The sequence below is a fragment of the Amphiura filiformis genome, chromosome 9 (genome assembly GCF_039555335.1).
Source record: "Amphiura filiformis chromosome 9, Afil_fr2py, whole genome shotgun sequence".
Classification (NCBI taxonomy): domain Eukaryota; kingdom Metazoa; phylum Echinodermata; class Ophiuroidea; order Amphilepidida; family Amphiuridae; genus Amphiura; species Amphiura filiformis.
Genome location: NC_092636.1, coordinates 21,504,008 through 21,527,548, shown reverse-complemented (window position 1 = coordinate 21,527,548; position 23,541 = coordinate 21,504,008). Strand labels below are relative to the sequence as shown.

Genomic DNA, 23,541 nt, shown 5'->3' with positions numbered 1-23,541 from the left:
GGGTGAAAAATATTATAGTGCCAAATACATGTATGGTAAGATACTGGATCTTATTCAGTCATCAAAACTTATCTTTCAGGTTTTTTATATGAAATTAGAATGTATTACAAAAGAAAACTTTATGGCACAAGTTACACGATGCTTGTTTAAGACATAAATGTCATAAACTTTTGACAAAGCGTATTATTATGCAACAATATATCCATACATCTAGCACAAGAATTAGCATCCTTGTTGTCTTGATCTCTCTTAACATCAGTTTCAATGTCTGATTTTGGCATCACACGATTGTTTCCATGTTTGCTATTTGCATGGTTTTGTAAACACCTGTTTGCTCGCTCCCAAAATGACAAAATTATTTTAATTAATTTTAAAATGTTCTTAGATTACCCAAGACAGAGAAATTTAGAAAGCACTTGGATGCAAAAATATGCATGCATGTTGGCAATCAGACACAACAACCATTTATTGACTTTTGTTTAAGACCCGCACCAAGTACCTACACTCTCAGCCGTACTATAGCCAAATAAAAAATAGGAGATTCTCTAATCGAGCGAACTACCCAACCCAAGACTTAGGCGAAACAACGACCAAAGGCGCAGAGAAATCTCATTTTAGATAAACCAACATGTGATCCAAACTTGCACTCAGGTAGCCGCCACCCGAAGCTTAAATTCTGGGCGTTTGACCCCAAACCCCTTGATCATTAAATCAAATAACATGGCTGGAAAACACAGTTTTAAACTTTATTACTTGCCTATTAATTGAGCCTTATTTTAGGCACAACAAATATCAACACATGTGGAGTTCACCCTATCCATACCTTTAACATCTTGTTCCATAGCAAATCTCCAACAGTCTTTCTTGAGATGGATGACAATCTTGGTACCAACCTGTACCCCTTCAGCCTCACTGATGTCATATTTACCAGATCTAGGGTGACAAGAAAAACAACATCAATGCATGTCTTCACTCTGTGGTATCTTGCATCAGGACATTTTTTCTTAATACCTACCAAACAAAATCTACAATCAACATAATACAATCCAATGCCACTAAATGAGGCACATCGCAGCAAACTCCATTTTGATTTATGAGCACAAAATAATGTGGAACAAGGTCAAAAAAGGTCAAACTTCCAAAAATGCACGTAGATGACCTTAGATACATATATTATCAGTACAAGACCAACTTTGATAAAAGTGTTAAAGAAAATAAGGTTATGAGGTTTTGTTCTATTCTTTCTATTGATTTCTTAACCAACTAGGAACTAATTTGATCACTTGTTTTTGATGTTGTCAGACAAAAGGATTTTTTATCATTCATTACTTTCGATAAGAATGCTGTACGATGTTGAGCTTGGTATCAAAATGTTCATTAATTAATCTGAATTACATAATCTGAACATTTCAACAGCTGTGACACTTCCCTCAATGAGCCTCATTTACTTGTGTTGGGTCACATGTGAAGCAAGTCAATTAGTCATTTGTTGATTAAATGTTGATTAAAAGTTTTATGTTATATTCTTTAACTAGAATTACGCGGTTAGTAATTAAGGTGGTCCCCACAAAACTATACACCACATGAGGCCACCATATACTATCACAATACCAAGTTTGAAGTTGATCAGTAATTGCGTTTAAGCTGGAGAGTGGATTAATGGAAATGAAGGCAAAATGTGCAAATGACCTCATTAATATTCATAAATATGCAAATAAAATGACACAAAACTATTCAGCACATCAGGCCACCATATCCTATCACCGTACCAAGTTTGTTATAAAATTGGACGGATTGAGCATGATACCTGAATTTATCGGTCGAGCTAGAGTTTTCAAATATCATGCGAGACAAAGTCGAGCGTGATATTTGAAAACTCTAGCGAGATCGACAAATTCAGGTATCATGCGAAAGTATCCGTCCAATTTTATCATTATTATGTCTTCAGAATCTTTTTTGGTTAAAAACACGATTTTTAGTAAAAAAAAACATGATTTTTAGTAGAAAACATTTTTTGGCAAAAACATGACTTTGCTTAAAATTGTGATTTCTGCTCAAAATGTGATTTTGGGTAAAAAATATGATTTTTGGTCAAAAGTGTGATTTTTGGTCAAAAATGCAGTTTCTGGTCAAAATGTGATTTCTGGTCAAAAATATGATTTTTGGTCAAAAATATGATTTTGGGTCAAAAATGTGATTTTGGGTCAAAAATGTGATTTTGGGTCAAAAATGTGATTTTGGGTCAAAAATGTGGTCATGGTATGGCAAAAAAATCACACCAAAAGAGACATACATGGTGACTTTTGTACATAAAGTATATGAACTATGCACTCTATGAAGAGGTTACAGACCGATACACAAATTTATTGGACAGCCGATACACAAATTTATCGGACAACCAGGTTATGTACAAAGTATAGGATGCAAGATTCTGAAGACATAATAATGATATGAAATTGATCGGTGATTGCGTTTGTGCTGCAGAGTGGATTAATGACAATGTAGGCAAAATATGCTAATGAGCTCATTAATATTCATATATATGCAAATAATGCAACACAAAACTATACAGCACATGAGGCCACCATACCCTATCTCCGTACCAAGTTTGATATAATATTGGATGGCTGAGCATGATACCATAACATATCGGATGAGTCATATAAATATCGGACGAGCCAACGGCGAGTGCGATATTTGTATGACGAGTCCGATATGTTATGGTATCATGCGAAATAAGACATCCAATATTATCATTATTAGGTTTTCTTAACTCCTAATAACCCGGAAAACATAATAATGAAGTTGATCGGTGATAGCGTTTAAGCTGGAGAGTGGATTAATGAATTTGCTTCCGCCCAGACAAAGAAACAAACAAACAGGGGAACAAACAACCATCTGGATGATAACATAAGCCCCACATATATGTGGGGGGCCAAAAATTTAAATCCAGTCACTTGATTCCTATTCTTGCCTAATCAAACTCTTCATGTACCACGGCTCTCACTTTCCATATATCCTCTTATACAATACCTACCCATCTGACTTCCAGCAAAATCCTTTAGCACCGTCTTTATAAGATTTGCTGTATACTTCAACTTTGTCTCCAACCATGAAAGCCGAGTAAAAACCAACTCCAAACTGACCGATGATGTTGCTTGCTGACTCATCAGGTGAACCACCTTTCTGAAGCTCTTGTAAGAAAGCCTGTAAGTTGTATAGATAAAATTACATATACCAAGTTTATATTAGTGAGACTTTTTAAAGAATTGATGGTTCACATAGGGAAAAAACATGTAGCTATATTGATGAAGTGAAATTAAACTATTGAGCTATATTATTCCTCTCTATAGAGAAATTGGGATTTTATTCTATGGAGTATTATTACTATACTGATGAAACAAACCTTATAAGTTTGTTACATCATATAATAATTGTGTATTTAAATTTAACAAAATTTAAAACAAAATTGAGAAATTAAGTTGCAAAACAAGCGATCTTTACATAGGCATAAATGATCAACTGTATTCACTGCACTGTGTACTGACCTTTGACCCTGATCTAGCAATGGTACCCAGATTATCAATCATTTCTTCTGATGACATACCAAGACCAGTATCCTGAAAAAGAAAAATGTTGCAGCTTTCAGAGTTGCAGCTTATGCAGACATACAAATAAATGAAAACAATGTTGACAGTGCTTCACTAGTCTTTACTTTAAGCAATCTATTATGTTCTCATTAAGACAAATCAGCCCGGGGGTGCCAGTTGAACCGTCAATGAAGTCATCACCGACCAAAATTTCATGCGGTAAAAGGGTATCTTTTAAGCATAGGCCACGTCCCGCGGGACGCTAAAAGGGTCTCAATTTTGGTGTTTTCTGGAAAAAGGGTACCTTTTTACAATAGATATGTCGGCGTTTTGGGTTCATGAAAATCAAAGTCCAGCATTTGACGTCAGCCGCTGTTTTCGCTCCTGATTGTAAACAACTTCTTACTTCGGGTCTGTAAGTGTAATATATTAGTCTTGTGCCCGGTCTTGTACCATGATTAAAACTTGGTGATGTTTGTGCATGCTGCCAAGCGGGCTGCGTAGAGACGGGCGTAGAGACTATGAATTTTGTACAAGGTACAGATACTGTGTAATCGGAATGGATTACGACATACGTTTGACTGCTGAACCAGATATGACAGGAACCATGCCTTTTGGAAATCGTGAAGTGACATTTGCCATCGCTGTTTGTCACCCGCCCAAAACCGAAGTTAAACGGGAAAAAAAAGTGCTTTATATTTCAGATACATCATGCAAAAGTATTGTGAATTTAATATGGTTCATGTATTTATTGCCAAGAATAGGAAATAAAACTTTTCCACTACAAATAACCTGTTGGTGTATGATCTTCCCAGGATGTACTTGTACTAATTGGATACCAATGAAATGATTGCAGCTTGTTTGTTGTGTATGACCACAATTTTGTGTTAAGGATGATATTCCAGGCTATTTCATATTATAACAGAAATTGTATGTAAAGGGATTGGAAATACACTAGGTAAATATTGCTTTCTACCTTCGTCAGTGAAAAGGGTCATTGGGACATGTAAGGTCAGTGATATGGGTACCTTTGTTTGCACCATGGCTGTGGTCAGTGATTTGGGTATCCTTTTTTCATAGCAGGTCAGTGGTAAGGGTTACCTTTCAGCCCTTGGGCATGTCAGTGTTTTGGGTGAAAAATAAAAGTGTCTGGTCAGTGATGACAACATGCAATGGTATATGAGTGGCACCCCCGGGCAAATCAGTCATGTTACTTCATCAAGGGTCAATACTGTGGTGCGAGTCATCTCAGCACAAGGAATGCAATTATAGAGACCCTGCTTGTGACGTAGTTAGCAACAATGGCTGATTTGTCAACTCTTTTCAATAGGAGCATACCAATCTCTCTCACACACACACCAGTTATTTTACCATGCACCATAGGCAGATTCCAACAGTATTGAGTAGACTGCATTACGGTGGGGATGCTAGTTCAAATCCTTAGTTTGAAGTTGATGCTTAATTAGGGCCTCTATTACCCCAAGGTTGAGTAAGGCATGTGAGGTAAAGTGCCTTGTCAAAATGTGCAATATGCAAGCATGACAGAGATTCAAACATATGTTATGCAGCCTTTACCATTGTAAATGAGTCTTAAGATCAAATGAAGGCAAAGTGTAAAATAACATTTGCAAGTTGACCAAGTACAAACATGCCAACTCTCACCTGTATGGTAAATGTTCCTGCTTCTGTGTTGGTAGCTAAGTGAATCTCTAATGCTGTATCCTGGGCAATCGTCTGGTCTGTGAGCAGCAAGTAGCGTAGCTTCTCCAATGCATCACTTGCATTAGAGATCAACTCCCGTACAAAAACCTGTCAAAATGAGTGAAACAGGGGGAAGAGGGAACAGCCATATCAATCTGACTTGTGATAATACAATATTTCAACGGGGGGTCATGTTGGTGTGGTAGATGATACAGTCCTCTCTCAGTACTAAGGTCCCAGATTAAATTCCTCCCACGCTGAGAATACTTTTTTCGTATAAGAGATCTTCTGAGTTAGGAGCTCTGCACCTTTTTGGTGCTCTCAGAGCTCCCTGTAGGCTTTATAGGCTACCTTAAAACTTGAGCCTCAAATATGCCGATCACCTTAAAAAAATCGTCCGTGTTATCCTCTTTGAAAACCGAGAAATTTGTATTTTTTATCTTTGTTTTATTTAACAAAAACTTAGGCCAAAAATAAGATTCAAAATTCCTATTTGATTTCAAGTTTTCAACAAACTTTTAGCTTTCAACACAGCAAAGAATTATTTTGTAGAGATACTTTATTTGTCTACTATTCCAACATTTGTAACAAGCATAGGATACTTTTTGAACAAAATGCTTGTCCCAAAGCATGTGCTGACACATTAAAAAAAATGTAAAAAAAAATGCATTCCGCATTAGGTTTTCAGTTTCTCACAAGCTTTGAGACTCGGCTTTTAATTAAGGTGGCTTTAGTGATTGAGAGTATTGTACAGTACCTCATTTTCTGAATACAGAGACTTGGCGACAATGTCCAAAAGCATTCTTGTCTCGGCTTGAAAGTCATGCTGCTCTGCTGCACCTAAAATAAGGAAGGAACATGAAAAAATAAAGCTTTGCACTAGTATAAATAATCATTTGATCAATTAATTCATCTGTAAGTCAGTCACTCAATCACTCATTCATTTAGTCAGTCATATGGTCATTCACTCAATCACTCACAGTAAATTTATGGTACCGAAAAACATATCAACCAAGGAGCAGCAGTCAACAATCAAATATCAAGGAACATTAATATAAACCAAGAATTATTATTTTTTTCTAAGTCACATCTATGACCCAATCATCTCCGCGAGCAGTGCGCCCTCTACAGGCCAAAATTCGCCGGAGGTGTGTGGACATAGATCACTCTGAAGAAGAGTGTTGCCCAAGACACTCGAAACTGTCAGGTCAGTGAAAAACAGTATTTTATTGGTTTTGAAAAACGAACTTTGTATTCTGAATTTCTGCAAACCTGATGAATTTATTTACGGACTCAAGAATTATTTGCTTAAGAAGCTGAAACTGTCTCATGCTGCCCATGCTTCACATGAAACCATAATCTATCTAATGCTGCCCATGATTGATTAGGGATCAAAAACAAATTAATCTTGTTCTAGGCCTCCACAACATAGAGGTAAACTTTTACATTGTACATGACCACATGTGTAAACAACACTATGCAGGACTTCAATTTTCATGTACCATAATAATAATATATAGGCCTACATATTAATAACATATAGATTTATTTACCAGTAACTTTTTCTGAATCCTGTATAATATTATGTACTTCCTCAGCAGGCTCCGGCTCTGCAGTCTCAGTCTCAGGATGGACATCTATTGTTTCTTCAGTTGGCTCTGTGTTTGCTCCTTCCGCTTTTTCATGACCAACATTGGAGGAACTGAAATGTCTTGCAGAGATGCGTGGAATTGGTGTGGTAATTTTGCTCCCTGCAATGTTAACACAATAATAGAAATGATTAATATTCAAGAACAGAATGAGATTAAAAAAAAAAAGACTACTGGTACCGGACATGGACAAGGGGTTGTGAAATGCCAATCAAAATTGTACGGCAAAAATGTAATCCCTCCACCTTTTTTGGGTACCGGGTACCCACCTTATGACATGCGACCATAAATCAACCTAATTTATTTTCCAAAATAAAATAAAACTAAAACAAGATTCTGTCATGCAAGTTTAAGTTCAGCTATAATAATTGGCCATTATCCATGTTACCCCAAGGACGGCTGCTTTAGGACCAAGAATGCGATCAGTCACTAAACAATTTATGGCCTTTTTACTAGTACATGTAAGAGAGCTGATATTAATTGGGCTGTTATACCTGGATATTGTGGATATGTTGGTGGAAAATATTTTTAAAATCTACGCAGCCAGTTTGGTTACGCTCCCTCCACACAAACATTTTGTGGAGCGAGGGGAACCAGACTGGCTGCTGTGGAGACTACTGATTTTGCGAACAACTTCCGGAGTCAGGTCAAGTCTGTCAATGGAAATTCTCCCGGTAAGGCATGTGTGATCTTAAGCTCAAAACATGAGAACAAAATTACAGATTTCTTAATTATCGTACAGTGTCAGCAAGTTTACATTCACATAATTTATTAGTGAATAACATTTACATAAATCTTTAAAATCTCATCAGAAAAATGGAAGGAAATAGTCAAATATTTGCATCAAACTGAGATGCGATGCGATGCAATACCGGCACAGAAGCCATGTAAAATTGTATTGCCTGTTGCCCAATACATCAACATACGTACGGACGCACAAAAATATTGTGGGACGCACATTCCCCGACCTGGTTTTACAGTTGTGCGTCCGATTGGACGCAGAGCTTTTGAAGGCTAGCGGAAGCCTTGATCCACAGCCTCATCCCCCCACTTTTTTCAAAAAAAGTTGAACTTGAGATTTTTATACCACTGGAAACCTCTGGCTACATAATGTTTATGTACCAAAAATTTCTTGCAGATTAATTCGTTTAGCAAAAATATCGTCAAATTTGAATTTCGTTCTGGTATATGATAGGATTACACAGAGATATTTCTTGCCAAAATTTGACCATTTCTAGGCAAGTTGGCCCTACTTTGTCTGCGTTATGTGAAAAAGGACAGTCTTAAGTAAGTATACGTGCAACACTTTTCATGTTTTGGGAGACTGTGAGGGATCCAAACAAACGGAAGATAGAGCCTATTCTTGACTGTGTAATATTCCTTCAACGCGCTGCCGTATGGGAACAGTCTTACACGATGGACAGATAGTATCAGTTTGTGAATGAGGACATCGTATAAGTTCCTTGTACTATGAATATCTACTGAAAAATGTCATAAAAACTTCATGAAAAGAGGATGCTAACCAATTATGTCCAGCGAGGTCATGTCACACTTCCGGTGTGACATGTCCAGAACTCACATACATTTTCGGAAGCGACAGACAAATTGCAGAACAGCGTGCCAATTTAAGCTTCCTGTAATATCTATTGCACATAACATATACGAAGTCACAAACTTACAAACTTCAATATGAACTTCAAATACACCAGACCAGCTGTTAATCATTACCGATCCTTCAGAACGCTTTTACTCTTGCAGCTGTTTGATGTAAAATGCGATTCGCTATCTCCATTTTCCCTATCGAAACGCCAGGCGTTGTTTACAATTTTACCGGAAATGTAGGAAATCGCCAGGCCTTCTTCTGGAAATGCGCAAGGCATTGTGGGAAATTGTCAGAGCTGTGCACGTTGTGTAGCCTAAGTTCCTTGGCCCCGATCTCGAAACAATAAACATGGCGGAATAAAATGACTGTGCGTAAGCAGTAAAGTGACTGGTGGATCAAACCTATGTAACTCATCGGTCTGACAAGGTCAGGTCATTAGGCTAATGAAAGTCAATGTTATGTTTAGCGTCACCCGCCCGCGTTTGGATTTTCTGGCCGCGTTTGTGATGCCAAAATCCCAAAACAGTTCATTATTTTGTATTTTGTACACAATTAGTTTCAGTGGGGACACAAGCACAAATGCCAATGATAAATCAACCTATTCCAACATAAAAAAAGAACTAAAACAAGATTCTGTTATCAAATTGAACTATAATTGGCCATTACCCCAAGGAGGGCTGGTTTGGGACCAATAATGTGGACAGTCATTTAACAATTTATGGCCTTTTAACTGGTAAGAAAGCTGGTATAAATACCTGGACGGTGAAAAATATTTTTAATACAAATGTGTTGGTTCATATGCCTTCAAATAAGGCCTACTGTTGATTAGAGTTGTTTTAATAGAATATTGGAGGGTATATAGTGCGACAAGTGTTGATGAAGTGGCTGCTATTTTGTAATTAATGAAACGTTGCAAAATAATGAATAATGAATAATGAAAAAGTTGCCTCATTGTGGTTTGAAAAAAATGTTACGCTAAACATAACATTGACTTTCATTAGCCTTACGCATCATCAGAGTTGGTAAATACGTCATCTGCTTAATTATTCATAGCTACGCTTGACCGCTGGAATACATGGATTACGCCATTGTTGTAGCCGAGAGAGCAAGCGTGAGGTCTGGACACTTTTCGTGTTCTGGACACAAATTTGTCATAAATATATTGGCGATGTCCAGTATTTAAAGTGGAAGCCCCGCTTTTGGTTCAAGTTCCTTGGGGAATTAGTCAAGGTTAAAATTTATCTATGTCAATTATGTTCTGTCTGTCATCAAAGTAACAGGTGTAAGTCAGTTCTTCTGTGGCGAACTGGCCAAGCGGGGCTTCCTGTTTAAGGGCACTTTTTACATACAGGTACGTTTGCTTGTGATAGGGTAGATTCGATAGCTGTACAAATTGTACAAAATATCAATTTCATACTGACCTCAAATTGTTTACAAAAATATATTTTTCCATACGTTGTCATTGTATCTAGACTCGCTGAGTCTCATGGACGCCGTTCCTATGTCCATCAGACTCGTATTTCCCATTTTGGATGTCAATGGGAAATACACACTTAACGATTTGCGCCAAGTTAGAAACTTGAAAAAAAAATCTTTAAAATTTCATCAATGTATATAAAAGTGGTACCAACCGTATTGTGCTTGCTAATTTAAGACTCGGTTGAAACAAAATTAAGGATCGAAAGCATTTTAGTGTCCAAAAAGGCAAAATTATCGTCAAAGTTCTGTCGAAATCGGCACCCTTATGCGAAGGGTTCAGAATTCAATCGAACGAAAATATCCGATCTTTGCGATCAAAAACACAAAATTACAACTTTAAACATACTATTGGCAAAAGACATGATTACCAAACAATACAGAATAGAAAATTTGACATCATTTTCTCAAAATATTGAAAAAATTCGCTCACTAGACATCGAAAAAGTACGCAATCCAATTCCCGTTCAAACGCGTGGGAAACTGAAAGTGCGATAATCGTGACTACATTGTATCCAGTTGTTCGACGTTTACTAACCAATTTTCATAAAATTAATAACAAATTTGGTTTTAATCAGGTTAATTTTTGATATTGTATGACAATTTTAATCAACTTATCTTTAAAACATTTCAGCGATTTATACACAATTTTATTTTATTTCACAATTTCGCTGGGATCACTGAATAGGCCTTTAAATTTACTGAATGTTTAATGAAAATGCTTCCGAATTCGGCAGGTTTGACTGCAAGTAGCTTCAGCAGCACACTTAAAGGTTATTTCCTTACTTCTCACGGTATAAATTGGTACTTGTTCCTTTAGATCTCCTTCAATAGAGTACGATGAGATGAATCGTGGGCTAAAACTCGATCTTGAGTGTGAGAATCGTGACTGACAACGGAAAATTAAAGGGACCGATCGTCGCACGCAACTTGCCATGGAGGTCGCCATTTTGAATATGAGGAGTGAGGACCCCTAGCTTTTTCATTTTTACCTATTTTCATATTTTAGATCTTGATATATTTTGTAGATAATATGTTTAAAATGAGCTCAATATTACTGTATTTTTAAGACTTGCCATCTAATATGATAAAAAATAATAAACTGTAACTGCTGATTTATTTTCCACATAAAAACAAAATTTTAGTAAGCTAGATGGCACCATACTTGTTTTGATGAGTGATTGCAAAGAGTAGAGATGGGTTCATAAGACTGTTAGATGTTTGAAGACGTATTGTTGTTATTATAACTATTTTGACATAATTATAGACGTTAACATATCGACTACAATGTCAGCAACAGGGCTGCCTATTTTGATCTCTAAAAACTGTGTACGAGCCAGTCAAAATGCAAGTCGTTTGCTGTCTAGGAAAGAGACAGTTTGGCTGGCTCATCATGTACAGCAGCAATGTAGGTCTATGTTTACATCTCAGTGCTGCAGTGTCCTACATAGGTCTTTCACAACATGTACATTACAGAATACAGTAAGACATTTAACCGGACAACGTGCAATAAAACTTTCAAACCACAGTCATCGAAATACCTCAAAATCTGCAACGCCAACGGCCAAGCTATTTTCGTCTTCAAAACAGTTACCGACATTTCGCACACAATATTCTGACTGCAGATTAGCTTCCAGAGGTTAGTATGCATAGTTTATGATGTAATCAAAGCTGTAACATACGATTTCCATCAAGTTTTAATTTTGTAGGCCTATATTTTTTTACATGCTGAATGAAATTATATTAAAAATTGCGGGCACGCAATCCACGCATGCACGGTGGCGTCTGTCTTTGACTCACACTCGTGAGGTATGTTGCTTAAAGGGCCGTATTGACCACCCCAACTACATACACCAGGGAGGTGTTCATAATTGGATAATGGCATTTTTTACGATCTAGTATAAGGAATTTGACAACTTGTAAACAGGTTTGAATCTTGGAAATAGAAAAAAGGTCAATAAGGTCAAATTTTATGGGTGCTATTGGTGACAGATATGGTGCTTGGCTGGCCTGGTCACCAATTACGGCCCTTTAAGTTTGTGGGTTTGAGTCCCTTGGCACCAATAAAATATGAAGAAAATTGCAACTTACGTTCACTTAAATTGAGATTGATGGCATCCAAAAAAAATGTCATTTATTACATATGTACCGATAGCCAAAGCCTAAGGTTTTCAGTACCAGGCAGCAATAAATAGGCGCAGTAATTATAGGTGCTCTCCCTGCAGTGTTGTGTGCCCTTTTTAAATAATAGGTGACCAATATATATTCAGAAGTTAAACACAATGTTATGTAGTATAGAAAAAATATTTAATTTGTGTACATCGTGGAACATACTCTTTGCGTGGCTGTGCATAGTAAGCTGTTGTACGCAGATAACCTCGCATATATATGGACACGCAGAGTAGCGTTGTACGCTCGTGTATTAGGGTGATTTAAATAGTCGCGGAGTAACAAGCGTAGTTGAATGTTCCACGATGTACATGAATTTAATAATTTTTCTATAGTATGGGGTTTGATTGGCTAATTGAATCACATTACCATCACATCGGCACTTCAACATTTATTGCGTTGCATTCAGGGTTAGATTTAGAAAATAAAATTTACATGCACAACTCTGATTTTTTCCTCAAAATGGGCTGAATAACACAAAATTTTGCATGCACAGGCAAAATTCTACATGCACAGAGCCAAAGTTACATGCATTTGTGCATGTAAAACCCCTCTAAATCGAACACTGGTTGCATTGCCCAGGTGTGACCTAATACTTTTTAGGCGATAATCAGGAACTGGAAGAGTGGTACCGGTAGGACAATGCTGGAGGACCTTGCTGTATTAACGGTAAAGAAATTACATGAAAATGGAAATGGAAATTAAATGTGTCACCACCTCATTGGGAAATTTTCCAAATATCTTCCTGAGTATGGTACTGGTACTGGTATTTTTCCGACCCATAAAATATTCAAGACTGTTGACCATGAACTTAATCATTTAGATTTAACATACATGTGTGCTCCTTGTCATTTCAGTTCCTCTTGGATCCAGGTGTTTGAGTTCCAAAGACATACCTCCTTCTGGTGACAAATCTGATACACCACAAAGTCAGCGAGCAAATAATCAAACCGGCAAAGAAGAAGAACCAATCATAATCAAACCAGCTGGAATTAAAGCTTCTAAAAAAGAGAAAACATCATTACTAGCTAAGACTAAAGAAACAGCGGTAGTTCAGATGTTAACTGACGCTAAGAAATCAGAAGGTATTTATAAAAATATGAAGCACTTTAAGATCAATCTTGTCATTATCCATACATGTTAAAATTTGCATCTCTGCAGTCTGTAGGTTTTCAAAGTAGTTTGATTGGCATATAATGTGACCCATTCCAGGGAAATGTACCTCATTAATGTTACTTTACCGGTACCGTATGTAATAAGTGTATACAAAAGTGAGATTTACTGATTTGAAAAAGTTGCTTCTTTATGATACCATGCTTTTCAAAATTTAGCCAATATTTTTCATGTTTTACTGTCATGCTATCTGGTACTATAGTTCGCTATATTTTCAGAATTGTCCATAGGGTCGACTTAGTTAAAGCCATATTTTAACATTTCCATAAAAAATAGATTAGTATAAAATGTTAGCTTTTACTGTCAGGTGAAGGTGTCTTCTCATTCAGATTTTTTAGGCGAGGAGTATTTAAAGGGTTGAATGGTAAGAACAGGTGAAACCATGAAATCTACCTTAATTAATGTAAAAAGGTTTTTGAATAAAAATATCCAGGAAAATTCCAAAAATTATGCAAACTTACCATCAAGTTCAAAGCAAAAACCCAGTGTGATGTTCTAGTACTGGTATCTATATATTTTCCATTATTGATTTATATTTATGACTTTGCCTTAATCTTAATTGAACAAAAACAAAACTTTTAGTTTGTTACTATCTTTTTGATTGTTCTCTATTTATTTTCAACAGAAAAACCATATAGACTACGTAGAAAGAAGGTTGATTATAGCAAGAAACACACAGAAAATATTACCATCAGTAAAATGAGAGCAATGCTGGAGTATGCATTAAAACCATCGTGAGTATTCATGTTTGTCTGCTTGTTTGTCAGTCCAGGTGTCAATTTGGTCCAGTAAAAATGACAAAAATGTTAGTGATATTTAATATATCAAATGCTTCATATTTCATTTGCACAAATTGGAGATTATTTGAGTGAGTGTTTCTTTGCCTGTGGTATTGTCATGAAGTGTATAATTTATTTGCTAGAAATAGCCCAATTGAATACTAAATTACAGCTTGAGTGTTTATCCAATAAAAACATATGAATAAAATTGGACAGATTCTACTTGTTTTGTTCTTTATGTCCACACCACAACTTAAGTGGTGATTTCAGCAGACAAGGAATTGTCAATGACCTTGTCATGTCAAACTTGAACTTCCATGTCAAACTTGAACTGTCATGGCAAACTTGAACTTCCTCAATTACAATAGGAATGTTGACATTGGTCCACTAAGATTTTGTGATTCATCCCAAATATTTAACTTGGTTTGTTTATAATGCAATTAAATATTTGAATTCAAATGTACATGTATATAATGTAAAGAGAAATGTGAAGAGAAATAAATGAAGTAAATCTCAATAATAAGTACCGTATTTGTTCCATTAAGCACCCATGGCCCAATAAGAGCCCACACAGCAATTTTTCAACTTGTTGAATGTGATAGAATTAACCGCCCACCCCTCATGGAGCTTAATAGCACTCAAATGGATAACATGGTTTTTTTAAAAGCATTTTTACACATGAATTATGAAAACAATGTAAAAAATAACCGCCCATTTAAAATGACCAAATGGAACAAATACATTACACTAAATGACAGGCTCATAGAAAAATAAAATAGAAGGTGTAATAGTTTTTGCCGTTTTCTGTTCACTAAATTTTGTGTGATTTTACCCTCTTATAGAGATTTAAAAGATCTAAGGGCTATGACTCGCAGGACACCATATAATACCAACCTTAATGAGCCACCATTACAGCTCTACCTCAGAAGGGATGTAGAGGAAAAGTGAGTATTTATGGTGTGTGGGATGGGTGTGGTTTGTGTATAGGGGTGTGACACCATATAACACCAACCTGAATGAGTCTCTGTTACAGCTCTATCTCAGGAGGGATGTAGAGGAAAAGTGAGTATGCATGGGGTGTGTAGGTGTTTGCCAGCAAACGAGGACACACACTCGCACTTCACATTCAAACCGCGGACCACTATGCAATGGGGACCGTCCTCGGTTCCTGGAGGTATGCAAACGATCACAAATGCATGTATAATGTATTTGCGAAATACGGCCACTATTGTTATATTAGATATAACGTCTGCAGTTGCTAGGAATTCCATACACACAAAAATACACAAACAAAATGGCGGAAAACATCCTCTGTATGTCGATTGAGTTCGGATTCAGACAACCACGTTTGCATAGTTCTCAACAGCGTCCACGTTTGGAGGCAATTACATGTGGGGGTGTCTGTATAGGGGTGTGACACCATATAATACCAACCTCAATGAGTCCCTGTTAGTGTTACAGCTCTATCTCAGGAGGGATGTATTGGAAAAGTGAGTATGCGGGGTGTGTGGGATGGGTGTGGGCTGTGGGGTGTGTATATGGGTGTGGCACCAGGGATGGGTGTGGGGTGTGTATAGGGGTGTGACACCAATGTAGGGGAAATTGAGTATGCATGGTGTGTGTGTGGGGGGGGGGGGAGTTGTGAGTGTTGTAAACACTGGCAAACAAGGACAAAGACACATTTTGTACAACCACATTACAACAGTGAATGCACAGAAACAGTGTTTCTAGGTGTAAGTTGCCTTAAGAAAGTATGAACGCAGTTGCCGGAATAGGGAACTTTGAGAGTAAAAACTTCACCACATCATCTCTGTTAAGCAAAAAAGTCATACGTGTGTGACTATGTGTCCATAGTTGGATAATAAAAATGTTATCATGCTTTTCATGTCTTCATTTGCCAGTGGGTACATGCAGGGGGAAGGGGTGTGTGTATACTGTGTCTCGTCTCAAGTTGACAGCTGTTGAAAGTGGCTTGACATACCATAAGTCACCAGCGTTAAGACAAATAGCTCTTGTACGCATGTGTATAATACCACTGGATTAGTTTAGCACATAATTCAAAGCTGCCACTAAGAATTCCAACATGGTGTTACTCTCAACTTGAGACAAAACACACTACAGCTGTTTATATTATAGATTCACACATGAGAAACATATGTACAACAGTGGATACTGACTGATATTTATGTTTACAATTAAATATTTTTTCTTGTTTTGTTTAACATTTTCTCAGAGCAATAGAAGTTCATGGCAGCAAAGAAGCTCTCCAAAGAGAAAGAGAGAAAGCAAAACGCAAGAAAGATAGTAAGTACAGCTTATACATGGCAGCTTGTTGTTCATGCAAAACTTGAAACATGTTTTAACTGAAAATCAAAAATAAGCAATACTTTTTTAGACTATTTTTTTTGTTTGCCGAGATAACTGTATTTTACAAAGTTACATGTTGTAAACTTCTCAATGTTTGTAAACTTCTCAATCTTTAATTACATGATTTTTTATTTATTTACTTAAAAAAAAAGCTTAAATGAATTTTTGTTGTCATAAACCATTGATACTAATCAGTGCCTTGCCTTTCTTTTATTTAGAATATGTCAAAGACAGAGATGCCTTTGATGGGCAATTACCAACAGAAAAGGTATGATAAGTTAAATGTTATCACCAGTACACACTACAGTGAAGTAGGTGTATGCTTAAAAAAGATTTTTAAAAACCAACAAACATGCACACACACAGCTTGAAAAATTAAAAAAAAAACAGAAAAATGTATTCATTTCACTTATTGTCTACATTGTCTACAAGAGAATGAAAGAATGCATCGCTGTTTCCTTTAATACACCCCCCCCCCTCGAGCTTTTGCGGCTAAAAATTCTGTCTGGAAGCTAAACCTGTCCATCATACAGATGTATGAACATACTGTGTAAGCCATATCCTGTGATGTGAGCCACAGGTCAGTAGTATCCACAGAATTAAAGATAGAGAATCGGGACTTGGCCGCCATCTTGATACAGGCATGGAGCAAAATTGGGGGTATTCAGTTTCCCTCGGAATGACCTCGAGGCATTCGTTGTCATGCAAGCGCAACATGGAGGAAGGGCGCATTTGAGAGACGCACTTGATGCGACCTGCACGCAGTACCAAGACGCTTCAGATGAGACGCAGAATTGTTTTCGTTCGTCTCCGCGCACCGTCGGCAAGGACCCGAATACCCCCAATTTTCTCCCCATAGCTGACGACGCGATTGTACGTGGCGATATAGGGAGTCCCGGTTCTCTTTCTCTAATTCTGTGGTAGCATCTCAATTTACTTCAAAATTTAAGACAAGTTGTCTGGAGTACTATTTCATTCTAGTAATTTATCTCCTTTTATTAAAATTCATATTTACATGAGAAAACAATCATGATATTTTCTTGTCCTTTTCTTTGGTTTTTGCTTGTAGGAAAAGCCACCATCAGGTTTCTTTGCCAAGCGTGAAGGTCATGTAGTCTTCTCTGCCATCTGTATGTAAGTGTACTAAATATTGACTTGGTTTTACTGAAGACTTCACAAAAAGTAACACAGCCATTATAAATACGGTTATAATTATAGCGTCATAATTAATAATCGTATTCACAATATTTTGGCATAGAAAGAAGGATGGTGTATTTACACGCATTTTGATACCCCATTTGTCTAATATCATTCAATATTAGCAACACAGTAGTGCTTTTAAAGAAAAATACCCGAAATTTAAAAGTTGCAGTTACAGCGATCAATGGTTATTATACACACATTGTAGCACATGAAGCCCACCATTATCTTAGGACTGACTTCAAATCAATACAAATAGCTGCAACTTTTAAATTACGGTATTTTTCTTTAGGAAACTGCTGTGTTGTTACTATTCTACCAAATTGGACGAATTATCTTTCCACATACACAAAAATGTTTATGACATTAAACACTGTAAAAGTGAAATTTTTGAACAATTAATTTGTCATGCTTTCCCATTTGCTGAACCATTTTAGATATATGTTTAATTTGTGATTCTAAGCTTCCACAAAAGGGATATATTTGCATCTTCTTATTTTTGAGCTAATTGCTTGTAGTACAAAGCGCACATGAATTGATTTTATAGCATTTATCAGGTTTTTTCATGATTGCCATTCATTGTAAATACACTGCCTGCTCTTATTCATTTCAGAAATGCAGCCAATTTTGTTTGCAAGGTGGTAGCATGGATGTATTCTGGATCAGCCAGTATGTTTTCTGAAGCCATTCATTCTTTAGCTGACACACTCAACCAATGTATTCTAGCATGGGGGATATACTCTGGTTCTAAGGAAGCCAACAAGGATCACCCGTGAGTCTAAATGATTGTTTCTGTGTTTTAGTTTCATGATATTACCTTCCAAGTAGCACAAAGTGGATATGAATCAATACAGAATTTGTATGCTACTCTTCAGTGCTGACATTTTGAAACATGTTTTCAAGTGGAAGTTCATCTTCAATCACATTATAGCAATGCTTGAAAAAGTTTTGAGGAATGCTTACAGGCAGCTATTACTTAAATATTAGGGTTAGGATTAGAGTTAGGATTAGCTTACACAAAATCATGACATGAAGGATCAACCCAGATTATGAGGGAGATTTTCAACAATTAAACTCACAAAGTCATAGTCTGACTTTCAAGTGTGACGTCATGTGTAACAGCAACCATTTGGTGTACATTTTACTACATAGCAGAATTCAAGTAAGAAAAATATTATTGTGTTCAATTTATAATGTAGTAATATATTGGTATGTAAGAGTTAAAAAAAATTTTAAAATTAACAATAATGTTTTGGGTCGACTGAAGGGTCGGACGGTTGAAGACAGCCAAACATTTTTATTTTGGTTATTTCAACTTCTCAAGCTTCTCAGACAAGAGTAAAATTAGAATTAGGATAAAGATTGAGCCACCTACTAGCTGTGCTTAATTCTATATATGATAAAGGGTGGCATGCAGATCCTAAAAAGGATTGGGACTCACTTGTATCATAGTACCGTACTGACGCGAGTATAGTCCCACCCATTTTTGGGTGAACATTTTTCAAAATTGGGGGGTGGGACTATACTCGAATTTCAAAAAATTCTACAAAACCGAAAAAATTATAAAAAAATTCTACAAAACCGAAAAAATAAATAACTTTAAAAAATATATAAAAAATTCGAAAATTTGGGGGTGGGACTTTACTCGAAGGTGGGACTATACTCAAGGCAGTACGGTATTTGGTGTTTAATTTGGTTTAGAGTTCAGGGTACTAGAGGATAACATTTAGGATTGGCAGACTTATTTCAAAGTTGATCTAAAGCTTGTGTAGCGAAATTTGACCAGCGCTGAAGGGTGACAGATTCTGCGAGATTTCAGCATAGGCCTAATTGAAGATCGGTGAGTGAAGCCCGGTGAATGTCGATGGAGGAATGAATGCCGTCGGAGCTGAGTATGAGAGTCCATAGGTAGATATGGGACTCTGTTTCTAATCAATAATAAATGCTGATTTCTTCGTGGATCTGATAGCGGTACCTTCAGTAACTCGTCTACAAATAGCTGTTAAATGGATATATTTTGTGTTTACTTGCCGTGTACCCACCTGTTTATTTACCTCCGCATATGGCGTCAAAACCAGCACAAACCTGCAGTGAGTAAATCAGCTGATCGCCGATTCTGCACAAACATCAGGAGCAGCCGACAAGGTGACCCCAGGTGCGTGACCTGCTGCCTCGTACTCATTATTGCTAATGTCATATTATTATTTGTGTAGTTTAAGACCTTTTTATTCTTTATTTCATGTTTTATAAATTACAAAATAATGTTCCTTAAGGATTTTACTAATCCCTTCCACACGACAAAATCCTTTTTAAGATTGTACATTCCTGGTGGGAATATCGCGCGACATGTTGAGGTTAAGGTCAGAGGTCAAAAACGTGAGAAAGAAAATGCTGACGATAAACAAAAACTGCAACGAGTGGGTTTTAAATGAGATTTCGATATGGACATGATACCGTAAATCCACCGTTTGATTTATATTTTGAACATTGGAAGTTGTCCAAAGGCAAGTAATCTATCACCCTGAACATTTACATGCGCTGTCATGACCAACTGGCATCGCTATGAGGGTGATTTTTGACCATGCATTGACTGTAAAGTCTAAAGACACGTTCACACGTTGTGTAATAGATGGATAATATGCACAATCAGCATAATTATGTGATATATTATACCGAAGCCAGTTATGATACCAATCCTATAAAATAATAAATAGCTACCAGGGAACCCGGCCAAGGCTTCAATCTCTATATTAGCTACCAGGGAACCCGCCAAGGCTTCAATCTCTATAGCTACCAGGGAACCAGGCCCAGGCTTCGTGGGATGTGTGCGTCAATATTTCATGTGGTCTAAATCATGTGAATAATTTTAAATTTGTGATAATAAGAACTCATACCGTGGGGAAACCGGACAGTAACCTATGTCCCAAAAATGACAAAAATATTGTACCGTTATTCATTACTGCCCTGAGGTAAAACTTCCGTCAGACTCCATACGGCGTGACTCACGATGGTTCGATTCCCATTTCGCATTAAATTAATGATTAATTCATAAAATTGCGCTGACCTCACATAGAACTCACACCATTGGTTGACTCACATTATTTTGGTTTATAATTATTGCTGAAATTTCCACCATCCAAATTATGCATTGTGTGGATTTATGATGAAAGGTGGCCACCGAAAAAGTGTGTTTGTACTAATAATATTTATTGTGTAAAATTGTATAAGGTTAAAAGAATGTGTCATAACCACCTTAAGCTTTAAAAATCAGAGTGTGTATTTGTTTACAAACGTAAGCAACTTTCGTGTTACAGGAACATGAAAGGTTATTTTTTATACTGGTGCATTAATTTTACAGGTGCTTTGAACTTTTCCGGTGTGTGGTTTTATTAGGCCAAATCTGATCATTCGCATACAGGTTTATCCAAATTATTCAATTCAATCATGTTCAAAGTCCAGTAGTGTGCACCGATCCATGATCTTTCATTGAAAGGTTTTTGCCTGACCATTAATTGACATTTTGATTTGAAGCGTGCCATTATAGATCCAAAATTCTATTTTCTTGTGGCTTATATTCCAACCTTTACGGTATTTTGTCAATTGACCAAATTTGCCTTACTTTGTGTCAAAAAGAGGTCTTCCAAATATTTGTAAATTAATGTGATTTAAAGGCAGCTTCATATTTTAAGTAATCATCATAACAGTTTCTATGCACCGAGTCATGTTTACTGACCCCAGTAATTGTGTGTGCAAACTGTATCTCTTTTATTAGGCCGCGTGGTGCTACCAGTTTGCCCTATTTTTTTTTATGCTGATGTGATCTGAAACCAAGAGTGTTTAAGGTTTGCCACCTAATTATGTGTGCTTAAGATTTATATTAAAGTTACTAAGTAAGTACCGAGTATGTACCGAGTAGGTATGTAAAGTGAGTAAAAAGTATTGTAAGTGAGTAAGTTATTCCTGCTGGGTATTTTTATGGTATTATTAAGGTGGCAGACGAGGTAAATTTTTTTAAGGTAGCCAACTCAGACATTATCCTGCTTAAGGTGGTTATGTGGTTTATTTTCAATGTTGTTATTTATATAAAAGAATGACATGCTTTTAAATTCTTCTCTCATGCTCTGCATGGTGTATTATTTTAGCCTAAATTGGTTTTAAATAACCAGCCCACGCGCTGACCGCTCGGATCCCCATTCTTTTACAAATTGGTGTCAGAAGTGGGATCATTTGGCATTTTTTTTATTACTGTACCAAGATGAATGGCTACCGGGATACCAGCTCCGATGAGGAGGGGGTTCCCCGGCCCCGTCGCTCAGTTCCCATGCCTACAACAGATGAGGTACTGCAGCTTAGGCGACAGTTACGACAAGAGGCAGAGTCTCGGTTGGAAGCTGAGATGAGGATCATCGATCTAGAGCATGAGATGGGATTAGACGGCAGTAAATCCAAGGCGGGCAACAAAGACGTGGTACCGGAAAAGTATGATGGCCAGGGAAGCATTAAGGCCTACCTCAAGCACTTCGAGGCCTGTTCCAGACTTAATGGCTGGAACCGCAGGATGGCACGGGAGTGGTTGGCTGCTCGCCTAATGGGGGCAGCGACCGTATCCTGGATGATGATTATCCAACATATGCTGACCTTAGAGAAGCTTTGCTCAACACTTATGGGCCATCCGAGGGCCCGGACAATTACGCCTTTGAATTTAGGGCGGAAGCGAAACCGGGGAAACCCTGAAGGAGTTGGGGCAAGCCATCCGGGACTTGGTGGGTTTGGCATACCCTGAGTTGCCTCCGGAAGCCACGGACCGTTTAGCCCGGGAGCAGTTTAAGGAGGCAGTGGACGATGGGGAACTGCGCCAAGCTTTGTTTAGAGCGAAGCCAGATACATTGGAAGAAGCTGTTCAGGCAGCGCTGGAGGTTGAAATGTTTGTCAAAAGCGAAAAGTCACGAGCAAGGTCCAGCCGAGGATCTGTAAAGGAGATCCAGCTATTGGAGGCAAAGGTAGAGAAGTTGGCAGCGCAATTGGGTGAGATTTCGACTGCATCGAGTTCATCTGGGTCCACTCATCCCTGGTCACAACCCCCTCCACCTCCATCACAACCAGCATGGCACCAACCTCCTGCAAAGTGGCAAGCACCTGCTCAAGCACCACCAGCGTGGCAACAACCACCTGCTCAAGCACAACTGACATGGCAACAACCACCTGCTCAAGCTCCACTAGCATGGCAACAACCACCTGCTCCAGTACAAACAGATTGGCCGCCTCCTCCTCCCCCTCCAGCACAAGCGGAAGGGCGTCTACCACCACGCCATGAACGGAGGCCAGCAGACCCCGAGTATTTACCGCCACCGCCGCCAGAGTGGACTTCACAGTACCGTCCTTCTAATTCTCAGCCCAGGACCCAAGCAGAAAGGGAGCCAATTATTTGTTGGTATTGTAATGAACCGGGACACATCAGACCACGGTGCCCCAGGCTGCGGCAACAAAGACAGAACCAGCAGGGAAACTACAGGTGGCCAACCGCACAGCCCCAGGGAAGGCCTCAAGCACCAAGATGGGGCCAATTCTAATTAACAGCGCCACGAGTGACAGTGGACTACATGTCCGAGGTAGTATTGGCAAGCTTCAAGTCCTTATGCATGTGGATTCGGGAGCTTCACATACGATATTGCCACCGAGCCAGCTGCCTAAGTTTTCGGAATCCGTACAACTTAGCCCATCGGAGGAAATTGTAATGAATCAGGCAGATGGCTCACCGGTGTATGTGAAGGGAGCGGCTAAAATGGAAGTGAGAGTTGGCAGGACCTCCCGGATCCTCAATGTCATCATTGCCA

The 23,541-nt window shown here is 37.8% G+C and overlaps 2 protein-coding genes across 2 annotated transcripts in view; one reads left to right on the top strand and one right to left on the bottom strand.

Moving 5' to 3' along the window:
• Nucleotides 1-10,975, bottom strand: part of LOC140160742 (heat shock protein 75 kDa, mitochondrial-like) — a 34,195-nt gene extending 23,220 nt beyond the window's left edge. The window contains exons 1-7 of the mRNA XM_072184042.1: nt 10,806-10,975; nt 6,845-7,042; nt 6,049-6,131; nt 5,253-5,399; nt 3,549-3,620; nt 3,038-3,207; nt 824-933 (exon numbers count right to left, since the gene is read on the bottom strand). Of these exons, the coding sequence (XP_072040143.1) occupies nt 824-933; nt 3,038-3,207; nt 3,549-3,620; nt 5,253-5,399; nt 6,049-6,131; nt 6,845-7,042; nt 10,806-10,968 (943 nt within the window). The 5' untranslated portion in view covers nt 10,969-10,975. The remainder of the gene's footprint in view (nt 1-823; nt 934-3,037; nt 3,208-3,548; nt 3,621-5,252; nt 5,400-6,048; nt 6,132-6,844; nt 7,043-10,805) is intronic.
• Nucleotides 10,976-11,180: 205 nt separating this feature from the next.
• LOC140160741 (proton-coupled zinc antiporter SLC30A9, mitochondrial-like) overlaps nt 11,181-23,541 on the top strand; it is a 30,967-nt gene continuing 18,606 nt past the window's right edge. The window contains exons 1-8 of the mRNA XM_072184041.1: nt 11,181-11,658; nt 13,046-13,273; nt 13,987-14,095; nt 14,983-15,084; nt 16,374-16,444; nt 16,726-16,775; nt 17,577-17,641; nt 18,321-18,479. Of these exons, the coding sequence (XP_072040142.1) occupies nt 11,307-11,658; nt 13,046-13,273; nt 13,987-14,095; nt 14,983-15,084; nt 16,374-16,444; nt 16,726-16,775; nt 17,577-17,641; nt 18,321-18,479 (1,136 nt within the window). The 5' untranslated portion in view covers nt 11,181-11,306. The remainder of the gene's footprint in view (nt 11,659-13,045; nt 13,274-13,986; nt 14,096-14,982; nt 15,085-16,373; nt 16,445-16,725; nt 16,776-17,576; nt 17,642-18,320; nt 18,480-23,541) is intronic.